The sequence below is a fragment of the Cololabis saira genome, chromosome 21 (assembly GCF_033807715.1).
Source record: "Cololabis saira isolate AMF1-May2022 chromosome 21, fColSai1.1, whole genome shotgun sequence".
In the NCBI taxonomy this organism is placed as follows: Eukaryota; Metazoa; Chordata; class Actinopteri; order Beloniformes; family Belonidae; genus Cololabis; species Cololabis saira.
The window spans coordinates 29,735,320-29,746,601 of NC_084607.1; the positions used below are offsets into that span (position 1 = coordinate 29,735,320).

The 11,282-nt window shown below is 46.1% G+C and overlaps 1 protein-coding gene across 1 annotated transcript; it reads left to right on the top strand.

Annotated features, from left to right (window-relative positions):
• Positions 1 to 7,101: 7,101 nt before the first annotated feature.
• Positions 7,102 to 9,513, top strand: mfsd6l (major facilitator superfamily domain containing 6-like; the record flags this gene model as incomplete). The annotated part of the gene is made up of 1 exon (XM_061711225.1): positions 7,102 to 9,513. A coding segment is annotated over one exon (1,842 nt), but the record flags the coding sequence as incomplete, so codon positions are not given.
• Between the last annotated feature and the right edge of the window lie 1,769 nt (positions 9,514 to 11,282).

The window sequence follows — 11,282 nt, forward strand, 5'->3', positions numbered from 1 at the left end:
AGCTTCGTTGGCCTTAATTAGCCCCGCCCCTTCTTCTGATTGGTTGTCCCGATTTTCTGCTATAACTTTTGAATGGTTTGACATAGGAAGTCGTGGGTGGTGTCATGGGACTCTGTAATGAGTTCTTAAGCTTCGTTGGCCTTAATTAGCCCCGCCCCTTATTCTGATTGGTTGTCCCGATTTTCTGCTATAACTTTGGAATGGTTTGACATAGAGAGTCGTGGGTGGTGTCATCAGATTCTGTATGGAGTCCTTGACCTTCATTGGCCTGAATTAGCCCCGCCCCTTCTTCTGATTGGTTGTCCCTTTTTTCTGCTATAACTTTTTAATGGTTTGACATAGGAAGTCGTGGGTGGTGTCATTTCTGATATGCTTATGGGGGGCGGTGGTCGTGAGTGCGAGGGCCCGTTCATCGCTGCTTGCAGCTTTAATTAGGGCCCGAGCACTTGCAGTGCGAAGGCCCTATTGTATTTGCAGGAATTTTTATTATTATTTTTCTTCTGACAAAGTGATGGCCTTTTTGGCCCCCTTAACATGCCCAAAAAGTCACCAAATTTTGCACCCAAGTCAGGCCTGGCGAAAAATTTGATATTTCATGGTTTGCATTAATGGGCGTGGCAAAATGGCTCAACAGCGCCCCCTTGAAAACTTTGTGCCTCAAGCCCCACGATACGGTTTGACGTACATGCACGAAAATCGGTACACACCTGTATCATGGGACAACTTAAAGAAAAGTCTCTTGCCGTCATGCCCGAAACCGAACAGGAAGTCGGCCATTTTGAATTAATCGTGTCATTTTGGCGAAATTTATGCCATTCCTTCGGCAGTTAATTCAGCCCGAACCGTAACGTGCACCCAGGTGTATTATACATCAAAATGTGCGTCTCCCTCCTGCGACCGCACGCATTACTTTTCTCTTTCAAAAGCGTTACCGTGGCGACGCTAGACGCCAAAAAGCGCGCCCACCCTTCATCTGATTGGTTCAGACAGAAAAAACTTTGCGCCTCAAGCCCCATAATACGGTTTGATGTACATGAACGAAAATTGGTACACTCCTGTATCATGTTGCAACTAAAAGAAAAGTCTCTTGGCGCCATGGCCGAAACCGAACAGGAAGTCGGCCATTTTGAACATTCTGAATTAATTGCGTAATTTTGGAGCAATATATGCCATTCCTTCGAGAGTTAATTCAGCCCGAACCGTATTGTGAACCCAGATGTGTTATACATCAAAATGTGCGTCTCCATCCTGCGACTACACGCATTACTTTTCTCTTTCAAAAGTGTTACCGTGGCGACGCTAGAAGCCAACAAGCGCACCCCCCCTTCATCTGATTGGTCCATATTTGATAGTTCCCCAAAAGGCACCAAATTTGGCATGCAAGCCAGGCCTGGCGATAAATTTGATATTTCATGGTTTGCATTAATGGGCGTGGCAAAATGGCTCAACAGCGCCCCCCGGAAAACTTTGTGCCTCAAGCCCCACAATACGGTTTGACGTACATGCACGAAAATCGCTACACACCTGTATCATGGCACAACTTAAAGAAAAGTCTCTTGGAGCCATGGCCGAAACCGAACAGGATGTCGGCCATTTTGAATAAATTGTGTCATTTTGGCGAAATTTATGCCATTCCTTCGGCAGTTAATTCAGCCCGAACCGTAACGTGCACCCAGGTGTGTTATACATCAAGATGTGCGTCTACATCCTGCGACTACACGCATTACTTTTCTCTTTCAAAAGTGTTACCGTGGCGACGCTAGACGCCAAAAGGCGCGCCCCCCCTTCATGTGATTGGTCCATATTTGATAGTTCTCCAAAAGTCACCAAATTTTGCATGCAAGCCAGACTTGGCAATAAATTTGATATTTCATGGTTTGCATTAATGGGCGTGGCCTAACGGCTCAACAGCGCCCCCTAGAATACTTTTATCTGCCATAACTTTTTAATTGTTTGACATAGGAAGTTGTGGGTGGTGTCATGGGACTCTGTAATGAGTCCTTAAGCTTCGTTGGCCTTAATAAGCCCCGCCCCTTTTTCTGATTGGTTGTCCCGATTTTCTGCTATAACTTTGGAATGGTTTGACATAGAGAGTCGTGGGTGGTGTCATCAGATTCTTTATGGAGTCCTTGACCTCCATTGGCCTGAATTAGCCCCGCCCCTTCTTCTGATTGGTTGTCCCTTTTTTCTGCTATAACGTTTTAATGGTTTGACATAGGAAGTCGTGGGTGGTGTCATGGGACTCTGTAATGAGTTCTTAAGCTTCGTTGGACTTCATTAGCCCCGCCCCTTCTTCTGATTGGTTGTCCCGATTTTCTGCTATAACTTTTGAATGGTTTGACATAGAAAGTCGTGGGTGGTGTCATCAGATTCTGTATGGAGTCCTTGACCTTCATTGGCCTGAATTAGCCCCGCCCCTTCTTCTGATTGGTTGTCCCTTTTTTCTGCTATAACTTTTGAATTGTTTGACATAGGAAGTCGTGGGTGGTGTCATTTCTGATATGCTTATGGGGGGCGGTGGCCGTGAGTGCGAGGGCCCGTTCATCGCTGCTTGCAGCTTTAATTATTATTATTATTTTTCTTCTGACAAAGTGATGGCCTTTTTGCCCCCCTTAACATGCCCAAAAAGTCACCAAATTTTGCACCCAAGTCAGGCCTGGCGAAAAATTTGATATTTAATGGTTTGCATTAATGGGCGTGGCAAAATGGCTCAACAGCGCCCCCTTGAAAACTTTGTGCCTCAAGCCCCACGATACGGTTTGACGTACATGCACGAAAATCGGTACACACCTGTATCATGGGACAACTTAAAGAAAAGTCTCTTGGCGTCATGCCCGAAACTGAACAGGAAGTCGGCCATTTTGAATTAATCGTGTCACTTTGGCGCAATTTATGCCATTCCTTCGGCAGTTAATTCAGCTCGAACCGTAACGTGCACCCAGGTGTGTTATACATCAAAATGTGCGTCTCCCTCCTGCGACCACACGCATTACTTTTCTCTTTCAAAAAAGTTACCGTGGCGACGCTAGACGCCAAAAAGCGCGCCCACCCTTCATCTGGTTGGTTCAGACAGAAAAAACTTTGCGCCTCAAGCCCCATAATACGGTTTGACGTACATGAACGAAAATTGATACACTCCTGTATCATGTCGCAACTAAAAGAAAAGTCCCTTGGCGCCATGGCCGAAACCGAACAGGAAGTCGGCCATTTTGAACATTCTGAATTAATTGCGTAATTTTGGAGCAATATATGCCATTCCTTCGAGAGTTAATTCAGCCCGAACCGTATCGTGAACCCAGATGTGTTATACATCAAAATGTGCGTCTCCATCCTGCGACTACATGCATTACTTTTCTCTTTGAAAAGTGTTACCGTGGCGACGCTAGACGCCAACAAGCGCACCCCCCCTGCATCTGATTGGTCCATATTTGATAGTTCCCCAAAAGGCACCAAATTTGGCATGCAAGCCAGGCCTGGCGATAAATTTGATATTTCATGGTTTGCATTAATGGGCGTGGCAAAATGGTTCAACAGCGCCCCCCGGAAAACTTTGTGCCTCAAGCCCCACAATACGGTTTGACGTACATGCACGAAAATCGCTACACACCTGCATCATGTTGCAACTTTAAGAAAAGTCTCTTGGAGCCATGGCCGAAACCGAACAGGATGTCGGCCATTTTGAATAAATTGTGTCATTTTGGCGAAATTTATGCCATTCCTTCGGCAGTTAATTCAGCCCGAACCGTAATGTGCACCCAGGTGTGTTATACATCAAAATGTGCGTCTACATCCTGCGACACCACGCATTACTTTTCTCTTTCAAAAGTGTTACCGTGGTGACGCTAGATGCCAAAAGGCGCGCCCCCTCTTCATGTGATTGGTCCATATTTGATAGTTCTCCAAAAGTCACCAAATTTTGCATGCAAGCCAGACTTGGCGATAAATTTGACATTTCATGGTTTGCATTATTGGGCGTGGCCTAACGGCTCAACAGCGCCCCCTAGAATACTTTTCTCTGCCATAACTTTTGAATGGTTTGACATAGGAAGTCGTGGGTGGTGTCATGGGACTCTGTAATGAGTTCTTAAGCTTCGTTGGTCTTAATTAGCCCCGCCCCTTCTTCTGATTGGTTGTCCCGATTTTCTGCTATAACTTTGGAATGGTTTGACATAGAGAGTCGTGGGTGGTGTCATCAGATTCTTTATGGAGCCCTTGACCTTCATTGGCCAGACTTAGCCCCGCCCCTTCTTCTGATTGGTTGTCCCTTTTTTCTGTTATAACTTTTGAATGGTTTGACATAGGAAGTCGTGGGTGGTGTCATGGGACTCTATAATGAGTTCTTAAGCTTCGTTGGCCTTAATTAGCCCCGCCCCTTCTTCTGATTGGTTGTCCCGATATTCTGCTATAACTTTGGAATGGTTTGACATAGAGAGTCCCGCTTCCTGATTCAAACGTCTGCTGGCCCCGCCCCCCGACCAATCAGTGGCAAGTAGAGTGATGACGGCCCCACCCCCTGACCAATCAGTGGCGAGTAGGGTGATGACGGCCCCGCCCCCCGACCAATCAGTGGCGAGTAGGGTGATGACGGCCCCGTCCCCCGACCAATCAGTGGCGAGTAGGGTGATGACGGCCCCGCTCCCCGACCAATCAGCTGCCTGTAATATGGTGACATCAGAAATAGACCCGTGCTCAGCCCGGTTAGAACCTCGGTAGAATGGTTACAGAAAAAGTAATAAAAATAGTAGTGTTTTACTAATATTTATACCTTACAAATATTTAAAAAATTAGGAAAAAAAAGTTCCAGACATTTTATCACTGTGTTGGTCCCTCCTAACCCATTAAGTTGAAGGGAAAGGTAAAGCTGAGACATAGCTCAGCCACAGCATTGCGGTCTTTGGTTCCAGAAGTCGAGAGTTCGAGCCTTGCTGAGTGATGATATTTTTTGTCAGCAATTTTTGTATTTTTTTTTACATCAAAATGTGCGTCTACATCCTGCGACACCACGCATTACTTTTCTCTTTCAAAAGTGTTACCGTGGCGACGCTAGACGCGAAAAAGCGCTCGTCCACTTCATCTGATTGGTCCATATTTGATAGTTCTCCAAAAGTCACCAAATTTTGCATGCAAGCCAGGCCTGGCGATAAATTTGATATTTCATGGTTTGCATTAATGGGCGTGGCCTAACGGCTCAACAGCGCCCCCTAGAATAATTTTCTCTGCCATAACTTTTGAATGGTTTGACATAAAGAGTCGTGGGTGGTGTCATGGGACTCGGTATTGAGTCCTTGACCTTCATTGGCCTGAATTAGCCCCGCCCCTTCTTCTGATTGGTTGTCCCGATTTTCTGCCATAACTTTTGAATGGTTTGACATAGAGAGTTGTGGGTGGTGTCATCAGACTCTGTATGGAGTCCTTGACCTTCATTGGCCTGAATTAGCCCTGCCCCTTCTTCTTATTGGTTGTTCCTTTTTTCTGCTATAACTTTTGAATGGTTTGACATAGAGAGTCGTGGGTGGTGTCATTTCTGATATGCTTATGGGGGGCGGTGGACGTGAGTGCGAGGGCCCGTTCATTGCTGCTTGCAGCTTTAATTTTTATTTATGTTTTTATTATATTTTATATTTTTTGTCATCTTGCGTGAGTTGTAGAACATCAGCACCGTCCTGGTTCAGCTGCTTAGTTTCCATATGAGCTTGTATTCAACTGCAGCACAATAACACAGAGAAGTGGATGTCTTATGTTATAAATGTTTTCATGAATCAGCTGTGATCAGATATGTGTGGCGACTGCAGTACCGCTATTTCTTTTTTTTTTAAATATTTTTTTATCCCCGATTTTTTTCCCCATTTTATCACCCAGTGCTCCTACCTAGACAGTCCTGGGCATTTCCATCCTCTACCAACCCCGGGAGGGCCCTGCACTGAGCTCAGGTCTCCTCCTTAACCTGAGGAGTGAGCAGGCCGCATCTTTTCACCAGACAGGGTGGGGCTTCTCCGACCGGACATAGTGCGAAGGATACGTCAACTGTTAGAAGACAAATGTTTTCACAAGAAACCTACCCTTATTAAATGTCGTGTCACCCTTTGCATCACTTCCTGCCCTGAGTAGTAAGTTATGAGGAAGGTAGAGTCTTTATTTGTGTGTTAATGACGAAGATGTTGATTCAGAACTAGACTTGTAGTCAAGATCGCCTAAACCGAGACCAAGACACTACCAAGACCAGAGAGTGTCCAGTTCAAGACAAGACCAAGACCAAGATCAAGACCAATCAATTTAAGACCAGGACTAGTTCAGCTCAAGACCGAGACCAAAAACAAACCTAGTTATTTTTTGTCATCTTCATGAGTTGTAGAACATCAGCACCATCCTTGGATTGGATTGACTCGAGTGCTTTTAAGGATTGACACGACTACTAACTAGTCCCAAAGTCATCTAACAAAATAACCAGCCTCCAACACCCCCTCCACCTCAGAAAAATAATGAATAGCAAATGTTTATGATTTAATTTGTAGAAGAAACGTGATTTTTAAATATTAAAGATACACACAATTATCAACTTGAAATTGCATTATTTATAAATATAGTAGCCAAATTACACTGTATATGAGCATCACTGAAATGGCATGGACCTTAATCAATCACAACAATATGCAAATATTATTCAAAGGTCAATGGTGCCATATATTTATTCAAACAATAAACACAATACTGTAATTAAATACAGACACACATGCAGATGCACTGAAACATACAACAGATAACAGATCAGATGCAAAACACAAATAGTTCACAAAACTGTACATTACCAAGAGGAAGAACTGGTGATCACAAGATTATCACCTTGGTGTGCAACGGCACCTCAATTATCTGAGACCTGGCGAGACCCAGAGACCCTGAGACAGAAACAAGACCAAACACGAGGCCGTGACAAGTCCAAGACCACAAAAAAAAAAAAGTGGTTGAGAACTACAAGTCTAAAAGCTAGTCACACTTTCCTAACAAAGCCTTTTTTCTAGGAGACAACTACTGTTATTCACCAACTAATTTCCTGTTTGTTTGTTCATCAGTGTCAGTTTGAATCCGACCCGCCGCTCCATGTGACATCTCTCGGGGGAGACGGCGCCGCTCAGGAGGACAACCATGAGGAAGCAGATCGACATCAAACGTGCCCTCGTTCTCGCCGGCACCTTCAACTTCCTGTGCTGGTGTGCTAAAGCCAGCCTGCTCCCCTTCCTCACGCTGTACTTCCGACAGCTAGGCCTGTCTCCTGCCATGACGGGGATCGTCATGGGAACCAAGTGCCTCATAACGCTGGTGTGGAGCCCCGCGGCGAGTCTCCTCGCCAAGCGCTACAACAAGAGACGGGTGGTGATTACCTGCTCCCTGGTGCTGTCTGCTGCCGCTGCTCTGCTGCTGCTGCTCATCCCACCCATCGATGTGCCCGGCGCACGAAATGAAACCTGTAAAATGTACAATACAAGCGTTTTTCCGACTCAGAGTCTGGGTGATGACCTTTTCGTGACTGGTACTAGACCCGCAGTGACGCATCCCAAAACCCTCGTCACCGTTCCCTCCAAAAGCTTCAATGGTACTAAACCTTCTCCAGTAGTCACGACCAAATCATCACTTGTTCCAAATGACACAGAAAAGCTCCAGCCTGGACTGTCAAACTCCTCGGCGGTCCAGCATGGACTGTCAAACGCCTCGGCGGTACTCGCCAGCGTTCCTGGAGAATCAGAGATGAACATATCTGTCGTGGATCCTACCGTCACCTCCTTGGTGACGTCCGTGAGAAACAAAAGGTCCAAGTTCAAATCGGAGCAGGCGGAGGAGAAGTACAGGAATAGTCTGGGGTTCCTGGGAAGCCTGAAAGAGATGGATGTTCACAACCAACTCTTCTTCCTGATCCTTTTCCTGGTGTCGGTGTGGGAGTTGGTGTCGGCCCCTCTGGACTGGACGGCGGACGACGGCCTGTATGAGTACCTGGACTTCGCCGATGCTTCGGATCGCCACAGCGGCGCAGAGGTGTGGGGTTTACTGGGGGCGGCGTGTGGCGTCGGGGGAGCGGGGCTGCTAGTCAGCCAGCTGCGCTGTCTCATAGCCGCTCACACCCCCAGGACAGCGGTGCATTTCTTCTGCTACGCCGGCCTGGCCGTCCTGGCCCTGCCTGCAGCCGTCCACTTCCCCCTGTACCTGAGCAGAAAGAGAGAGCGGGCCAACGGGCTCCTGAAAGCCCTGCAGCTGGTGCACGGCTCCCCCCACGCCCTGCTCTGTGCCGTCACCGTCTTCCTGGTCGGGGTGGCCGGTTCGGCCGTGGAGAACTTCCTCCTCTGGCAGATGCAGGATCAGGGGAGCAGCGAGCTGCACATGGGACTCGCCTTAGCCCTCGCTCTGCTCTCGCGAGCCTCCTTCCCCCTTCTGGCCGGAAGACTCTCTAAAGTCCTGAGTCCGAGGAGAGTGCTGGTGGTGGGGGCCACAGGCCTGGGGTTGCAGTGCTTCTACTACTCCCTGCTCCGCGGGGCCTGGGCCGCCCTGCCTGCTCAGCTGCTGAGCTGCCTCAGCGGCGGGGCCCTCTGGTGGGCCGTGAACATCCAGTGTGAGGAGGTGGCCACGCCGGGGGCCGAGAAGAGCCTGAGGAGGGTGTACGGCTCTCTGCTGCTGCACCTGGGAAGTGGACTGGGGAGCTTTGCTGGAGGGTTTGTGGCGCAGAGGTTCGGGCTGGAGTGGCTGTTCAGGGGGGCGGCCGTGGTCCTGATGGCGTGGTGTGTGTCTCTGCCGCTGCTCCAGTGGAAAGCCCCTCGCCAGCGCAGGATCAACTACTCTCGCCTGCTGGCAGCCGATGCAAGCGAAGCCAGTGACTCCGACTCTGACCAGGACTGGCTTGACAAAGCTATGGAAGACGACAGGGGACCCAATAACCACGGACGGAGGATAAACCCCTGAAACCAATAAACTCAATACTGCAAAAATAAAACTGATTGATTAAATAACATCCAGTGGATAGAGGAAGCACTCTTTCACCAAATCAAATTGTAAAATAATTGTTCTCAGCTTGGAAAAGGGGATCAAACCTGCATTAAGATTATGCCAATCTTTATTATAACGTAGCACAGTCCAGACAGGCATGATTTAATTCCTCCCCTGAAGAGTTTAATTATAGTCTGAGCATCGATTCTAAACAGTCATTACTTTATCATCTGAAGCATTATGTCGGTTCTGGGGGTGTCAGGGCTACTGATTTATTGAAAGACTTGTCTCTGAGTCTTTTGTTAGTGTGTCATGCAAAGGATTCTTATGCAAACATGGCAGCGGGATTATGGGTTGTCCAAAGACGCACCTCCACCGTGCCGGTTCAGCAGCTTAGAAACAGCGAAGCCTCTCAGAGGCATTGCAAACACAAGACATTGTGCTGGCATCCTGTTGCACCACAAACACACTGTCAATCTTCAGGAAAATATCCCCACTGGCTGCTGTTGGTTACCATGTCTGTGTCAGGACTCTAAACTATTAAACAAGAAAATAAAAAATAAATAAAGATCTTTGGTGTTTTACTCCCTGTAGCTTTAGTGCGTTTCAAATTAATTCAGTCTTACAATTACAGTTAATCGTTTGTCAAACTGGTATTTCAAAGAGTGAATAATTTGTGCTAAACATATCTCATGCCACACGGGTCGTGATAAACCTGTTACAGACGTGAAGTGGGAGTGTTGCCACACTGGTAAAGTGAGCTTTTGTCTCTAGAGACAACTGTAATTCTGCAGGTGTGTAATATTGATTCTTTTGCACATGACTGAGGACGTCCGGAGTGGTAGAGAATTATGTTGGGAGGATACAGGATATCTATGAGGGCAGTAGGAGTAACAGATGGGCCTCAGGTGAAAGTGGAGCCTCAGTGAGGATGAATAGGTTGACAGGGGAGGTCAGACTGGAGGCTCCGTGGACTGTGATGTCTGCAGATTACATTATGACCCGGAGCAAGAGAATGGAGCAGGTGAAGATGTGGACCACAGAGAAGAGGAATGAAGGTCTGTAGCAGCAAGGAATAATACATGAGTGTTAATGAAGAGGAAGCAGGTTGAAGAGTGATGATGCAAGAAGTGAAGTTGGAGAAGTTTCAATTCTTGGGCTCAACTGTGTAGAGTAACGGGGAGTGTGATAAACAAAGTATAGGCGGGGTGGAGTGGGTGGAGTTATCAATAGAGGAGTACCATCTAAAGGAGATGTAATGAAGGGAGAAGGAATGGAAGGGTCCTGAATAGGGCTGGACGATATGGACCAAAAGTCATATCTTGATATTTTCTAGCTGAATGACGATACTCGATATATATTGATATTTTTTTTGTGCCATAATTGGGGTTTCGCCCAAAGCATTATAGCATATCATCTCTGTTAGCTTCATTTTTTTCTGAGGCAAACCCTTAAAAAAACAGTCAGTTTTAATACAAAGCCTCGTGCCAAATGTCACACAGGTACCTTTTATTAACAGAGGTCTGCACAATATCAAAATGTATAAAACAAATGAAATAAAAACAAACTGCCTGCATATATAGAATAAAAATGCTTCTTGAATAAAATAAAACAAATATCCCTTTCCTTCATAACAATTAAATTAAAATACACTGTGCAATTAATACAATGTAGACAATAACAGGCAGACTTTTCCACTGAGGTTGACAGTTGTGCAAATAACAAAACATTTGTGCAAATCTCAAATAAAACATTCAAGTCAATTTGTCACAAAATAAGCTATATCAAAATCATAAAAAAAAGAAGCTATATCGATATAAACGATATTGTCTCGTACCATATCGCATTTGAAAATATATATCGATATATATTAAAATCTCGATATATCGCCCAGCCCTAGTCCTGAAAATGATCCAGTAGCTCACACGGAGATGCTGGCCAATATTTGCAACAGGATTTCAAATATTTTTTCTGTGGCATATTAGAAATGACTCTTGAGATCAGGGAAAGTACGGTTACTACAAGCTGCCAGCTGCATAGCTGAGCTTCACCGTTGCACCAAGGATGTGCCGACCTGTAGCCAGTCACCACCTTCTGTTAATAAACAACAACACGTACTCTGATCCTAGGTCTTCATTCTCAGCTTCAAAGTATTAAAGGTGATGACAGCCATACTGGTTGTTCAGACCATCAATAAAAAGGCCAAGTACCTAACTGCATACATTTGTTGCTTTATATAATTTTACCTCATATAGCTTTCATGGCCATGGAATCTAGCTGTCAATACCGATTTGCACGTTGGTGGTCGATAGAAA